Source organism: Solanum lycopersicum, chromosome 2, assembly GCF_036512215.1.
Source record: "Solanum lycopersicum chromosome 2, SLM_r2.1".
Lineage (NCBI taxonomy): Eukaryota > Viridiplantae > Streptophyta > Magnoliopsida > Solanales > Solanaceae > Solanum > Solanum lycopersicum.
Genome location: NC_090801.1, coordinates 30,703,461 through 30,720,096, shown reverse-complemented (window position 1 = coordinate 30,720,096; position 16,636 = coordinate 30,703,461). Strand labels below are relative to the sequence as shown.

Below are 16,636 nucleotides of genomic sequence, written 5' to 3'. Positions count from 1 at the left end.
GTTGTTAAAATATAGTTGTTAGACTTGGTTTAAATCTGGTCAAGACTAGTGCCAAACACATGACAAATGTAATTGTCTTTTGTAACTGCCCTAACTGCCTTTTGCATGACATTTAAATGGTGGAATTTTGTTCCAAGGCATAAGGGGAATGTTCTGACCTTAGAACAATTTCATGAAGCCTATTCTTTTATTGATTATACATTAATAAAAGTTGAGAAGCATTTGACCAGTGTTTGTTGTATTGCTATACCTCTTTAAATTAAGTCTTTCAGACATGGTAAAAAATGTGTGTGTGTTAAAGGCTGAAGTTCTCAAGAGTTGTAGACTGCCTAGAAGAGGTGGTAGATAAAAAAAAATCATCCCTTTATCGAAATCCATGAAAGAGATGTGATACATGAATTCTTAGTATGTTGCAAACCTGGAATTGCCCGAATCATTAAAACTTAATTTTATTATTTAATTCTTGCATTGTTAGTTTACAAATGGGAAAAGGGTCAAAAATGTTCTTAAGGTATTATAAATGGCTTAAGAATGCCCTTCTTCCATCTATTGGATCAAAAATACCCTTCCATCCACCTATTTGGATCAAAAATGCCCTTAGAGTTAAATTTAAATCTAAAATAACCCCTTTAACAGAAGCTGATATGGCAAAATAATTTATAAAATTTCATGTGTTGGCATTGTGATTATTGGTCCACATGTAATTAGACTCAGTTTCATTCTCAATCGTATCCATCAATCCAAACTCATTTCTAAAAGACCCTACTTTTTCTACCTTCATCTTCATCTTCATCTTCCTTCTATAAAATTATTTGGAGGATTAAAAAAATATTTTAAAATTCTTTCGGTAAGTTCGAATCTTTGAAAAAAAGGTTATAAAAAAATTCTATTCTCTTGAAAAAAAGTTTAATTGACCTACTAATTTTGTGGTAGCGAAGACAAGTGAAATTTTTAATTTGTACCCCAAAACATGTCAAAAGAATTAGTGTATTTGCTGAGATGAGAACAAAAAAAATCATTCATTCAATCTTCCATGGAGGCAAGACACTCATCGAATCGAGCCATGTTTATCACATTTCAAGAAAAATGGAGCCTCTAACCGTAGAGGAGGAGTTCAATCTCCAATTAGCTCATGAAAGACTTTGAAATTTTTTTGAGAAATGCTTGGAACATCATGTTCTTATACTGATTGTTTTGATATTATTTTATTAATATTTCAAATAATTTTGTAGAAGAAAGATGAAGAAAGTGGGAGAAATGGGCTTGGGTTAATGGGAATGATAGTGAATGAAAGTGGGTTTAATTATATGTCTACCAATAAAATAATGCCACATATTTTAATTTATAAATATATATTTGCCACATCAACTTCTGTTAAAAGGTAAGGATAATTTTAGGCTTAAATTTAGTTGTAAGGACATTTTTTATCCAAATAGATGGATGAAAGGACATGTTTGATTCAATAGATGGAAGGATATTTTTGAGCCATTTTCAATACCTTTTGGTAATTTTGACCCTTATCTCATTTACAAATAAAATTCAAATTCTTTTGTCACGCTTGAATAAATAGTTAGAGATAAGTGTAATTTAATAAAATAGTTAATTGACAAAGTCCTTTGTTTCGATAATCTAACTCTTTTAGAGACACTATATTAGACCGCAAACACTTGTGTGTGCATTTGGAAGCAACAACAACCAAAAAACTCATACCCTTGTATTTGTAATCTTGAGCAACATTCTTCTTAGCAAATAAGTATAAAGAGTGCACATTGTTTGTCAAGAATTACATAACATTTAACAGCTTAAATCCTGTTGGAATAGATAATTGAGAAATCATTATTTGGGAGATAATCTAAACAAATGTCAAGCCAAGATATGTCTCATCTCATCAAAGTTTAATTTGTTTGAAATGTTTTGGTATATCATAACACATTTCAAAACGTCATCTCCATGATAACGTGTAAGTCTGATATATTTTCATTAGATAATCTAAAATCTCAAGCCCTATGAACACTTCCCTTAGGTATGGTGATAATCAGCAAAGAATAATCAGCAAAGAATTTTACAAGTGTTTATAGATTAAATTACAGTAGTTCAGTTTCAAGTATTTGCTTCCAAAATTGCCTGCACAAACACAAGAATGATCAGATGAATAATAAGTTGAACTTATTAGTAAAGAAAATTACACCACAATATACCTTGTTTAACAATTGTTTCTATCCAAGATACTTCAGTAAGACACCATCATTCCCCAGTACGAATCCCTGGTTATCATTGATAAATCTGCATCACAAAGATTGACTCAAAGTAAATCAAACCTTTCTCCTCAAATTTCATTGTGCCGTCTAACTTTGTTTTCATGATGTGAATAACAGGAAACCAAGGCTGACGATATTATAATACAAAGTGGGAAAGTGTGGAGTTATCTTTAGTAGTTTACTCACAGTTACCTCATTATAGACAGCAAACTAAGTATACCAACAAGCTTATAGAATGAAGATTGGCATATATAGGTTACAGTGGAATAGAAAATTATAAGGAGCAAGAAGAAAGGAGGAGCAAGGGTGGAATTCAAGATGCTAGAAGAGAGTAGACAGTTCAAACTTGAGACTTTAAGTTGAATGTGAAAGAAGTCACAAATTAAGTAGATAAAATCTTGAAGCTGTGCATTGGAGCTTACTTCACTGAATAAAGATTTGCAGCAATATTATCAGCCGCTTTATCACGAATCCATGTCTTTCCACCATTGGTGGTCTTCAATAAAATCCCACTGCCACCAGCAGCCCAGGCCTCATCCTGAATAGCAAACATATTTGCATTGTTTAATGCATTTACAACAGAAAAATGATCAAATATAAATTGTAGGAACTAATTTAAAACATCAACTTTTATTATTTACAAAAAGACCCTATTTTCCCAACTCCTCCCCCTCCCCACCCCTTCTACCACCGCGGCCATCACCACCACCGTCTCCTCCAATTCCTCCTCTACCACCAAGTTTGGGAAGAAGGGAAGAGAGAAGCGTTTAATACTATGCACCCCAAAGTTTTATCGTATTTGACCAAGTCAATGTCACCAATTTTAATTTCAAGACTTGAAAGACCCCTTCTATTCATTTTTCTCACGTTAGATAATGATTAAAGTTAAAACTTTATTTTTGCATATATTCGATACCCATACATATTATGCACATCAAGAGTAACTTAGATATTGGAATAAAAGTATGCTGACTGAGATACGGTGATATATAGTCATTCCGTGGATAACAATATTTCTTAAAAAGATAGTTCAGCTCAAGTAAGTGAACAAAATTATAACGACTAACAGCATCGTGCTCCATAATCCTTCCCCAAACGAACGGGAGAAAATAATAAAATTGGTGATTCAAGAATGGTGCTTTTGGGGCATTTAAATGTCAGTATCATTAAACAATACATCAGTTTTCCCCCAAACTCACTGATGTAGTAAACAATGCTTTATTATGCAACAGTGCGCATACCAGTGAACAGTAGCCAACATCAAGAATTATTTAATGCAACAGTGTGCATACCTGTGAACGGTAGCCAACATCAAGAATGCCAAAACCACGGCTTTGTACTGAAACTTCTTCAAAGTCCTCTGTTAACTGCAGATCCAGGATAACATTGAGCTTCATTATATAAAAAACAAGCAGAAACCAGAATTGCTACCGATAGCAAAAGCTCATACTCAAGAACCAAGGGCCCACTCCATTCTCTGCCATTGTAAGACTTTGTGCTCTATTATTCAGTCAACCCATTAGCTTACTTAATTGTTTATCAACTCAGCATTTCAAATATAGCCTCAAGAAAGTCTATCCAGTCAACCTCAGGTCATGTGCCCAGGGTCATTGATATATGATATACTCTCATTAATAAATAGAAGAATGTAGTACCTTAAGTGAAGGTAGTTAGTTGTATGTTCCTTAAACCTGCTGTAGTCTGCTAATGCATACCAGCTTCGTGTCATTGAGTTTTTAAATTTTACAAGTTCACTAAAACTGTCTCCATCTTGAATATGAATAACACTTTTAAAATCTTTACAAGGTACATATTAAACTGTATTAAGAACGGTGGAAAGAATCAAAATTCCTAGTACCCAATACATGTAGATGAGCCAAAAAGTCTCCCGTCATGAGATGGTTATCGATAGCTAAATTCGCTTATACTTGACCAGCCTCGTCAAAATGCAGTTGATCTGTGATTTTTTATAAGGATGTTATGAACTAAAGAGTCCTGCTCCAAGCAATTAGTTCAATGCAGATAACGCGACAAGTTTTCTATATGTGGAAAAGGAATAGCTTGCCCTACTATCTGTACAGATCCTCTAAAATAGAGGTTACACGTTACATTCATGTTGACTTGGGAATACCTTCCAAGTTATCTACTAAAAAAGAAAAAGAAAAATTCACATTAAGGATCATTCATGGTAGGGACAGATAATGGGTTTCTTTCATTATTTTAAATAAGAATTGAAATTGGAACATTTAGGTAATGTATAATATTTAATATCAAAGTGAACTTATGGGAAATCAGAAGATTCTAAATATAGTCGCTTTACAGAGATTCAACATTGCATCTTTAGATAAGATCTACCTAAGGAAGTTGATTTCTTCAACTGAGATATCAATGCAATTGAGCAGGCAAACAAATGTGTAAAGGATAGCAGGATATATTATAGTTCATCCTATCCCAAGAAGAAAATTTTATTTCATGCTAGTTTGATTTAGATACTATTTCTTTTTCTTTTTCTTTTCTTCCAGTTAATGCTACTATGTTCTTGTATTGCCTGATAGTCTGTAGCAGTTGAAAGTATGATCATAATTTACTAACCCCTGTGCCCTTGCTAAGATATAGCCCTCCACCACGCACAAGTAACCAAAGACCACCATCAGCCCTCCAGCCCATGCTTTGGATTCTTCTAGCCACGGCTCTGTTATGTGGTTGCCAGTATGCCTGTAATGTATTATGCATAAAACAACATGTATAAATATACAATTATATTGAAGTAAAAAGGGAAGAAATTTAAGCTTAACAGTTGATGCTACATAAGACAATGAACTTCTTAATTAACACGAACATGAAAAAAGTACGTGTTAAAGAAATCATACCTGCCCTGGCTCCCAGGTCAGGTAGAAGTTGCCACGGCTTGAAACTGCTACATAACGTCCATCAGGAGAGCGATTAACAGTACTGAAAGTTCCTGTATAGTAACTGGCACCACTAATACCACTAGAAACTGTTCTGCAATTTCATTAAGGATGGCTGTCATTCTCCATATAAAGAAGCAACAAAAATAAGCTTGGCAAGTAATGAATCATGAACCCCCAGATCTTAACAACTTTTAGCCATCACCTATGACGTAAGACAGCATCAAAACTGATAAGGTACTAAAGCCAAAAGCATAAATATTTGTTGCTAAAGGTAGGGTTTAACTCGTCAAAAACAATTCAGCTCGCATCATCTTGTTTAGCAAACTGTCAGTAGTTAAAAGCACAACCGGTAGACTATCGGTAGTTAGCTATTCTCCTGATAAGTAGAAGAACTTGAGAGTAGAGCACAGTCAATGATTCAAGAGTGACCTGGATAATAGGTTTAACCAAGTACATATTACCCTAAAGAAGAGTGGAAACTCCGCCTTTCAGTTATTGAGCTTTTATTTTTTCTTTTCCTTTTGATTAATGAAAGTCAAACCAAAATATATCTGTTCATTGAGTTTCTCTCATTTCATTGGAGAAGTAGCATATAAACCTCGAATCAAGATTTGACACTTCTGAAGTACACCTTAGAGATTACCTATTAAGGGTAGCGGAGACAGTTTCTTGAATAGCAGCTTTCCAGTTGTATCCCTTGTTTGATGTAATATATATTGCACCTTCATCAGTTACCATCTCTGCACTTTGTTCTCCGGTTGCCTTGATATAAACCTGTATATCAAAATTATTTTCTTTCCTTATGATTAGTAGAAAGAATAAATAGAAGAAAGGTAGTCAGATTTGTGTGCCTTGGTATGTAGGTAGAGTTGATTGCCATTATTGAAACAAAGGTATAGATGAACAAGAATCAATTACCAAAAAACAAAAGGGGACAGAGGAACAAGACTACCGCACAATTAACATAACATGAAGACCAATACACATTGATATATCGGCAATCAACATAACATGAAGACCAACACACATTGATATATTCTCTTCTTTTAGCTCAATGTCAAATTAACATTAGTAGAAAGTGGAGATTTCACTGCAATCACTATTGATCATAATGGCTATCTTGCTTTACACCTAATGTATCAGATCCTAAAAGGCAAGATTTTATATTCTATCGGGAGTTGCAGCTAGCAATGCCATTCTTGGACTTGTATTTCCCCATTATTTCATCTATTGTTTGAACACGGCATTGATTGTCTGACCGCTTAATATCCCCATAAACAGCCATCTCAATCTTGTCAAGGTCATTGTCGCTGAAGTTGATGTCACAAGAATATCCTTTCAAATGTTTTGTGTCAACTGCAACCTTGTCTGCTTTAGATCTATTCACCCTTGTTTGAAGAATTTGACAGTTATCTGACACTGAATCACCACCTTTAGAGAAGGGAACAATGTGATCATACTCAAAGCAGAGGCAACCTTGGCAGCTGTGGAATCGCTTGCCAATCATGTTGCCAGCTACATCTTTTCTCCACCTCTCAGGATCTCGACCTGGAACTTTCTCTGCTTTGGACCAGCATATCTTTCTAGCCTCCGAGTCAAAACTTCTAGGCCTTCCATCCCTGTTACCGCTCGTAAAACCACTGTTATTCACGCTGAGCTGATGCAAAATTGAAGGTTATCTGTTTCTTGCTTCTTCACTTTCATTCTTCCAGCCCAAGGGAAGGAAGTTGAGAGGGAGAAATGATAGTTATCTACTTTGATGGAAAACAAGCAAGTTTAAAATGGATCCATTATTTTATGTATTAATTCAATTTTGCAACGTTGTTATGTATTTCAATAAATGCTTATCTAAAATAACAGATTATGAGATTAGTGTGGAGGATATTTTCATAAGCAATTAGAATGTCTTTTGTGGCATGTTACAACTTTAAAGGTAAAAGTGAGAAAGGAACTCTTCTAGTTTTTATGAAATTTCTACAGAATCATTTACAAAACAAACTATAGACATTGCAAAGTTACATCAACACCTGCCCTTTCAAAATCCAGCATGTTTTGGCTTACAGTGACCTTCGAACAAAGCTTCATACCGCAGTTTTGGTATTGTCTTTTCAGGAAATTGCTCAAAATATGCTTGAGATCTTACCGAACAGTATTTTCAAGCAACAGTTGGTTATGAAGCAATGATGGTATTTTGCTACAGTGAAATGCTAGCAAGGAGTTCTTGAGAAACGTGCAGAGAACCGTGTGGGGGAGGAGGGAGGGTAAAAATTTCATCTAAAATTAAAGGATACATAGTGAAAATGAATGCATATCATCACTACATATTGACAATATGCCTCGCCTCTAGTTTTAATTCATCCCGACTCTACTGACTTAGCCAAGAAGAGGCAGTAGCACGATCTATCTAGTTAAACTTGCTAAGCAATGAAGTAATCAGATTCTAAAGAGGCAGCAGCAAGATCTAATTAAAACAAAACGCCCATTGAGCACGTTCCCCACATTTTTCCCACTAGAAGGATCACTATAACTGAAGCCGTTTGAGTTCACCACTGTAGAACTTAACAGTTATATCTATTTATTTATCACTATACTTAGATTCTATTAGACAATTGACATTTTTTCAGCTTATTATTATTTTTACTGTTTTTTACTTATTTCAATTTAGTGCTTCCTATTTTCTAGCTAGACTTAGTCAACTTTAGTTGCTCAACTTTCTGAAGTTAGTGGCCCCATTATGGCTGTTAGTTGCCCCCTTTTATGGTAGTTAGTGGCACATGTTCTTATTTTAGTTTTAATGTATATGTTTTTTCTTTGTATAAATTCAGACTTTCTGCATATTAATATACACAAGGAATTTCATAAGTTCACTCTACTTTTATTTTTTCAAATCAGTTTCTTGAGTATTTTTGTTCTAACAGTGGGATCAGAGCCTAGTTGATCTTACATGACAAAAAAGAAAAAGTTTTAACCTACAACACAAATGACATCCAACAACCTACCTTTAAATCTACCATTCATTTTCACTGGTGAAAATTAACAAATCTGGTCTGTGAAGATGCAAGCTTTTTTGGAAGCCTATGAACTTTGGGAAACTCTGACGGAAGATAAACCACTTGCTGCTCTACCAGCAAATCCTACCTTGGCTCAGATCAAATCCAACAACGAAGAGAAGGCAAAGAAATCAAAAGCCAAGTCGCTTATGCAGAATGCTGTGGCAGATACTGTGTTTTACAGAATCATGGCTTGCAAAACTGCAAAAGAGGCTTGGGATAGGTTGAAAGAAGAATATCAAGGCAGCGATAGAACACGTCAAATGCAAGTGTTGAACCTAAAAAGAGAGTTTGAGTCCTTGAATATGCAGGAGGATGAAACTATCAGTAAGTATGCTGATCGAATATCCTTAATTGTTAATAACATTAGACTTCTTGGTGAAGAATTTACAGACAAACGAATTGTGGAGAAAGTTCTTGTGACTCTTCCTGAGAGATTTGAATCTAAGATTTCCTCTCTTGAAGAATCCAAGGACCTGAACAAACTTTCATTAGGTGAACTAATGAGTGCTCTTCAAGCACAAGAGCAAAGGAGGACTATGAGACAGGAAAAGTTCATTGAAGGAGCTTTCTCTGTACAAAAGCAAAAAGGAAAGCAACAATTCCACCAAAAGAATAAGGGCAAGCATGATGGAGGAAACAATAGAGGAGATGTGAAGCAGAAGTTCCCTCCTTGCAAACATTGTAAAAGAAATACACATCTGGAGAAGTATTGTTGGTGGAGAGTTGATGCTATATGTGGCAACTGTAAGCAGACGAGACACGTATCCAAGGTCTGCAAATCAAGAGCAAAGGCATCTGGTGTTTTGCAAGCACAAGTAGTAGAAGCAGACGATGCACATGAAGAGCAACTATTTGCAGTTTCATACTTTTCAATCAGTGAATCCTCAGATTCATTGCTTCTTGAGAGTGGTTGCACACATCACTTATGCAATAATGTTGAACTGTTCAAATTCCTAGATGATACTTTAAAGTAAAAGTGGGAAACGGTGAGGCAGTAGAAGTCAAAGGCAGAGGTACAGTGTCTATCTCAACAATATCAGGTATCAAAACTATTTCTGATGTTTTGTACACACCTGATATGAGTCAAAATTTGTTGAGTGTTGGACAAATGCTTGAAAATAATTATTCTCTGCATTTTAAGAATCGTGAATGTGTTGTTTCTGACCCTTCTGGAGTAGAGTTATTTTATGTCAAGATGAGCAACAAAATGTTTTCAGTTGATTGGGAGAAAATAACTGAGCATGCTTACACTATTACTTCACAAACATGTACAAACCTATGGCACAAAAGGTTTGGTCACTTCAATCTGAGAAGCATCGCCGAGATGAAAAAAAAGGAGCTAGTGGAAAATATGCCTGAATTTCTTTCTAATGCTCAAGTTTGTGAAACTTGCCAACAGGGAAAGCAAACAAAATTGTCATTTCAAGCAAATCAAGTACGAAGAGCTAACAGACACTTCAGCTCATTCATACGGATGTTTGCGGCCCAATGAAAACAGATTCGCTGAGTGGTAACAGATACTTTCTCCTCTTTATTGATGACTACACCAGAATATGTTGGGTTTATTTCATAAGACTGAAGAGCGAAGTCTTTGATGTTTTTAAACAATTTAAAGCTTTAGTAGAAAATCAATGTAATCTTAGTATTAAGGCTTTAAGGTCTGACAATGGAGGAGAATACACTTCTTCTCAATTTGTGGAGTTTTCTAATAGCATAGGTATTGAACGCCAATTGAAATTACCATACACTCCACAACAAAATGGCGTGTCTGAAAGGAAGAATAGGACAGTAATGGAGATGGCCAGATGTCTTTTGCTCGAAAGAAAGATCCCAAATCAGTTTTGGGCTGAGGCAATCAATACCTCTGTATATTTGCTGAACAAATTGCCTACTAAGGTCTTGCAGGACATGACTCCATATGAAGCTTGGTGTGGGAACAAACCATCAATACACCATCTCAGAATCTTTGGGTGTATATGTTATTATCGAGTTCCCGAAACAAAAAGAGTAAGCTGGATTACAAGGCTCATCAAGGCATATTTTTGGGATATAGTTCATCCAAAGGTTACATAATTTTCTATTTGAAATCAGACAAACTAATTCTCAGCCGAGAAGTGAAGTTTGATGAAGCAGCTGGTTGGGATTGGAAAAATCAGAAGACCTCTTATTCTGATTCATTTTCAATAGAGCAGCCTCAACTTTCAGAAGATGAACTAGTGGATGATGTACCAGTGAGGAGAACTCGATCCTTAAAAGATGTCTATCAGCGGTGTAACTTGGTTAGCTCTGAACCAACAAGCTATGCTGAAGCACAAGACTCTCAGGCACGGAGGAGAGCTATGCAAGAAGAACTAGACATGATCGAGAAGAATGGAACCTGGCAGCTTGTTGACAGACCTAGAAATCGCAAGGTAATTGGTGTAAAATGGATTTTTAAGACAAAACTCAATCCAGATGGAACAATTTGCAAACATAAGGCTAGATTGGTGGTAAAGGGATACGCACAACAATATGGTGTGGATTACCAGGAAACATTTGCTCCTGTAGCAAGGTATGACACAATTAAGCTTATTCTTGCATTTGCATCTCATAGTTCCTGGCATATTCATCAACTTGATGTCTAATTGGCTTTCTTGAATGGTTTGCTTGCTGAAGAGATATATGTAGAGCAACCTGATGGTTTCTCAACTCCTGGAAAAGAGGATCAAGTTTAACTCTTAGCAAAGGCCTTGTATGGCCTAAAACAAGCCCCAAGGGCATGGTATGAGAGGATGGACAATCATCTCATCCAACTTGGCTTTAGTAGAAGTCAAAGTGAAGCTACTTTGTATGTGAAAGTCAATGCTGCAGGTGAGTCCTTAATTGTCTCAATTTATGTGGATGACATGCTTGTGACAGGAAGCAAAATTGAACTAATCCAAAGGTTCAAGGATGAAATGGAGAAAATCTTTGAAATGACTGATCTTGGAGTCATGAAGTACTTTCTCGGCATGGAAGTGTTGCACTCCAGTGATGGAATTTTCATATGCCAGCAGAAATACATTTCGGATATTCTAAACAGGTTCAAAATGCAAGACTGCAAACCTGTGAGTACTCCAATATCTACTGGTGTGAAGCTTGGCAAGGATGAGGATTCCAAAAAAGTGGATGATAGTATGTATAGAAGCTTAATTGGCAGTCTTCTATATCTAACCGCAAGCAGGCCGAACATTCTATTTGTTGTCAGTTTGCTCTCTAGTTTCATGCATTCGCCTAGAGACACACACCTCACAGCTACTAAAAGAGTGTTAAGGTATACTAAAGGAACTAACAAGTTTTGGAATTTTTTTCCCAACATCTGCCGAAGTAACTATGAACCTGATCGGGTACTCTAATAGTGATTGGGGTGGTGAAGTTGATGATTCCAGAAGCACATCTAGATATCTTTTCTGTTTGGGGACAAGTTGTTTTTGTTGGAGCTCTAGAAAACAAGAAACTACAGCTCAATCAATAGCAAAAGCTGAGTACGTAGCTGCTGCATCTGCTGTGAATCAAGTTATCTGCTAAGGAAGATGATGAAGGACTTAGGCCATGAACAAACAGAAGCTACCAAGATCATGTATGACAACAGTTCAGCAATTTCAATCTCAAAAAATCAAGTGTTTCATGGTCGAACTAAACATATCAAGATCAAGTTTCATTTTGTTAGAGAAGTCCAACAATCTAATGAAGTGTTGCTTGTTCATTGTTCATCTGAGAACCAGCTAGCTGACATTTTCACCAAGTCATTGCCAAAGGAAAGGTTTGAAGATCTGAGGCAAAGAATTGGTGTTTGCCACAAAAATGCCAAGGAGGAGTGTTAGACAATTGACATTTTTCAGCTTATTATTATTTTTACTGTTTTTTACTTGTTTCAATTTAGTGCTTCCTATTTTCTAGGTAGACTTAGTCAATTTTAGTTGCTCAACTTTCTGAAGTTAGTGGCCCCATTATGGCTGTTAGTGGCCCCCTTTTATGGTAGTTAGTGGCACATGTTCTTATTTTAGTTTTAATGTTTACGTTTTTTTCTATGTATAAATTCAGACTTTCTGCAGATTAATATACACAAGGAATTTCATAAGTTCACTCTATTTTTATTTTTTCAAATCAGTTTCGCTTCCCTTTTAAAAGGAACATCATCTCTAAGGATTCTATCGCCAACTACCAAAATAACCGGAAATGTTTCAAAAAACGTAGGCCTTCAACGTGCAAAAAGTTCATGCCCGTAAATCTTTGACCTTTTGTAGCCTGCTTGCATTATTAGATCAAGTTTACATCCTGCAATGTAGTTATTTCTTGGCTGAGCATAGGCGAGTTACTACATGAAAGATAACGGTGAATGTCAACAACTCCAAATGGCTTGTAATGGTAATATATGTTAACACAAATAATACTTACTCCTCATGCTTTACATACAAGAGTATGAATGAAAATACGGTCATTGGACAATATTTATACGAAAAATTTGTGCAAAACAAATATAGATAGGCATACTTTGTGTAAAACTTTCTTGAGTGTTCCCAAAAAGTTCTTTTAGAAATTGTGCCTCAAGAAAGTTTTCAACCAATGTTTGTAAGAAATAAGTTCTTTAGGAAACCTTAACCAACCATATTAAATAGAAAAACTATCCACAAACATCAAAATATTATTACAAAGCACTAAAGCGTAGGCGCACAGTGAATCATTCCAAGCAAAGTTTTCTATTAAGGTTTTAAACATCTAAGTTATCAATTTACCCTGAAAGTATAATGGGCTAACATACATGCTCAAATTTTGAATAAGAACCAAGAAGAATTGAAAAATATTATGCTTACCATGTCACCAGGAAGTTGAGAACTCAAAGGTATCCGCTCCCAGTTTTCACCAGCATCAGAAGTATGCAACAAGATTGCTGGTTTTCCAATAATCCACCCTTCCTTGCCTTTAAAACTGATAGAATTAAACCTATAATTGAAATCTTCCTCTTCGGCAGAGGCTATGGATCTAGGTACCCAAGTAGTTCCTCCATCCTTTGTTTCCAAAATAGTTTGCCTAGTCCCCAGAACAAAACCTGCCAGCCATTGTTCCACCAATAAGCACAAATCTTAAAGTCAATGTGTAAAACACACAGCTGTGCAGTAACCAAATATCTTCAAACCACGATTTCCGTTACTATTAAACTAAATTAAGAAAATATCCTTACATATAAAAGCACAAAACAACGAGGTTGTGCTTGACGATGTCTTATCACTTTAAACCAAATTAAGGACAAACCTCGAACTCAATGCACAGCACTACCAACCTATCAATAATGCTTAACATATTAGATGATTTGTCATTATTGTTTGTCTGGATTAGTACAATTCTCAAACATTGCACGCATTAGATCCTAAGGCTGTTGGATATTCTTCTATCTTCAAAGGGATGACTTAAACTTCAGCATTTCTTCTATCCTAAGAAGAATTACTTAAACTCCCCCAATCAGTTAGCTAAATTGAGCACAATTCTTTAACATATTTCCGCAGGCTTTGAGCATACTTAGGTCACAATTAATCAAACTTTTAAATATGATCTCTTATCCAGTTGTTCTAAAATACAATGAAGTAGCACATTCAGTCCATCATTCAAATTTGAGTAGCACTTGTAAAGCTGAATTCTCCAAATTACAAACAACGACCGTGAACAGATCATAAACAATTAAAAAATACAAGTTTTTCCAAAAGACCTCAGATTATTAAGAGTTTTTCAACACTTTATATGAAGTTTCTTTGTTATCAACTTTTCATACATCTAAATTTTATATCCAATTATTTGCATTTTGAGGTTTCATCCATACAGAAAGTATACTTCGTCCCTAGCAAAGAATATATGAAGGAAAATATTTTATTTATAAATTCAAAAAATTCTTGAATCTTATTTCTACCTTTTATCTGTACCAAAAATAACTAACAACATCCCTATTTATATTAATAAAAATCAAATTAAAATTGGAATAACAATCTTTCTGGCTAACAAATCTTAATTAAACATAAAAAAATAATATCATAAATAAAAATTCTAATCATATTAGGAATTCTACTGCAACCTTGAATTATTATTGGCAACAAAATGTAATTAGTTTTCCACATACATACCGTGATTTGGGTCGTCCGGAACGAAAGCAATGTCGAGAAGGACGACACCAGGGTCAATAGGAAGAAAAACTCTTTCCCATTCAGAGAGAGGAGTGTCTTCAGCTTTGGCAACAGGGAGAGGAGAGAGGCTTACTCCTACTCCTAGTAATGGAGGAAGAATAATGGCAGCAGCAGTGTCAGCAATCAACTGTCTGCGGTTAATATTAGCTGCTCTGCATAAAGGCAACCGAGGTGGAAAGTTATGGGGAAGAAGAGGACGGGGAGTGGTAGTTAGAGGCTTGAGAGGAGTGAAAATGGAGTGAGCCAAAGCCATTCTATTTGTTGGTGCAACACTTTCCATACTCAGTACTCACTCTTGTGATCTTATCACAAATGGGAAAATTTGCCTTCGCGGCATGTTTCAAAGCGTAACGAATGGTCATAAATTCGTTATCTGAGGACTCACATTTCTCCTTACAAACAATATTAATAACATAAAGAAATAATTAAAATGGGGATGTAGCTCAGATGGTAGAGCGCTCGCTTAGCATGCGAGAGGTACGGGGATCGATACCCCGCATCTCCATTCTGACTCGCCTTTTTGTCATTTGTGCTTTTTTTTTAATTTTTGTAGAATAATAATACATTTTTATTATTATTAATATGATTTATATTCTTAGCAATTTCCGGAAATAAACAAAATCATTCGGCTTTTATTGAGCAGAAGGCTTATTTTATGAAACATATTTTAGAAGAGTAATATTTCAATATAAACAGTCACATAATGTTATATATTTAGATCTCATATACGAGCTATTACATACTAGTATAAATATTTTTTCACTTGATTTTGATTTTTTTATGCTAGAGTTGTGTTTGATTATAATTTTTGTAACTAATATTTGGTTGTTTGAATGTGATAATTTTCTTTAAAAACATGAAATATAATTTATATTATGTCATTTTTATAAATATATAAATAATTTAGGGTACAACTTTTTCTTTCCGTGGTTTCCTCTTGTCGTTCTGCGAACCCGACTAGCTGTACGCACTGGATCCCGCTGTTTCAAGGTGGGTGCACCACGATTAGTTTCACGAGGCCCTGGAGACGCAACCGGTTTGTAATGCCTCCAGTGGCCCTGCTGGGGCTTGAACTGGAAACCTGAAGGACTTTGTCCTCAGGCCTTTACCAGTCGAGCTACCCTCAGGGTTATTTATAAATGTATTGTACATTGGTAATTTGATGTGGAAAATTCAATATGTTATAACGTCAAGTTAGACAATTGTCACTTGGACATTTATACTTTTATAATAATAAAAATGTAACTCATTTAGATGTTTAATCAAATACTTTTTTATGTGAAGAACTACAAACTATATATATATTAGAAAAAAATTGTTATTGTTAATAATAAAATTAAAAGAATTATAATTACAAATAACTTTTACATTATCATATTATCTGTTGTAAGATGTAACATATATTTTGATTAACTTCATACTCTTGCTGCTTAGGAGGGAAATGATCAAATTTGGGTATGAAATCAAATGGGTGAAATATAGATATTAAAAGTTGCCTTATGTCTGCTAATATTCAGGGTGTTTGGGCATAATGAAAAAGAGTGGTGTTATATGATCCATAGTGTAGTCCTTAGGGCTTGAAAGCGTTGGTACACTTCTTTTTTGTTATAGTGAAAAACTCAGAATGCTTTTGCTTGGAGGATTAAAATTAGCCGAACCTCATTAGATCTTTGTGTTATTTTTCTTCTAAAGTATACTAGCTAATTCAAGATATTTCCACAACATAGTGGTTAAAGTTTATTATGAGTCAACTAATTATGTACTAGTCTCTTTCTCACGATTTGTATCCATGGATGGTACTAAGCCATGTTTTTTTTTTAAAAAAAAAAGCTTAAAGACTCATGAGGGCCGTTTTATTAAAATGATAAAAATTTAAGTGCTAAGTCCATAAAATCAGCAATAAATCCATAAATTAAATAGAACAAAAATATCTGAAAAAGAAAGTGGAATAGTCAGTCCTCTAGAATAGCATCTCCACCACGACCTCTTCATCAATTAGCAATGGAGCTCCACAAATTGAGCTCCCATATGGGACCTGTCGATCGTGTACCAACAACTGAGGCGGGTGAAGGGATCTCTGGAAGATCGAAACGTTGATTGCCAGTGAGAAAAAGGTACCCACTACTCGATCTTTATCTCTTTTGAATGTTTATCTTTCTTCCATTGTAGGATTCAAATTCAAACTCAGGTGACTACTTCCTCAATATCAACAACGGTAAGTT

At 35.2% G+C, this 16,636-nt stretch overlaps 1 protein-coding gene and 1 non-coding gene across 5 annotated transcripts; one reads left to right on the top strand and one right to left on the bottom strand.

The window, feature by feature from the left end:
- Window positions 1-1,899: 1,899 nt before the first annotated feature.
- LOC101259493 (photosystem II stability/assembly factor HCF136, chloroplastic) lies at window positions 1,900-14,908 on the bottom strand. Of its 4 annotated transcripts, none has more exons than XR_011214459.1 (9): window positions 14,355-14,751; window positions 13,056-13,291; window positions 5,814-6,827; window positions 5,129-5,261; window positions 4,851-4,973; window positions 3,551-3,625; window positions 2,681-2,796; window positions 2,199-2,283; window positions 1,900-2,124 (listed from the first exon to the last, which is right to left on the bottom strand). XR_011214459.1 is itself a non-coding variant. In XM_004231433.5 (9 exons), exons 1-8 carry the CDS (start codon window positions 14,692-14,694, stop codon window positions 2,217-2,219), a joined length of 1,221 nt encoding a protein of 406 aa, XP_004231481.2. In that variant the 5' UTR covers window positions 14,695-14,908; the 3' UTR covers window positions 1,900-2,124; window positions 2,199-2,216. The 4 variants fall into 4 exon arrangements, 3 of the variants coding, with proteins under 3 accessions (XP_004231481.2, XP_069149346.1, XP_010315555.2); XM_004231433.5 differs by having other exon boundaries at window positions 5,814-5,944; window positions 14,355-14,908; XM_069293245.1 differs by lacking the exon at window positions 1,900-2,124 and having other exon boundaries at window positions 2,198-2,283; window positions 5,814-5,944; window positions 14,355-14,746.
- TRNAA-AGC (transfer RNA alanine (anticodon AGC)) lies at window positions 14,847-14,919 on the top strand. The gene has a single exon. It is a non-coding gene; the product is annotated as a tRNA-Ala (tRNA).
- The last annotated feature ends 1,717 nt before the right edge of the window (window positions 14,920-16,636 follow it).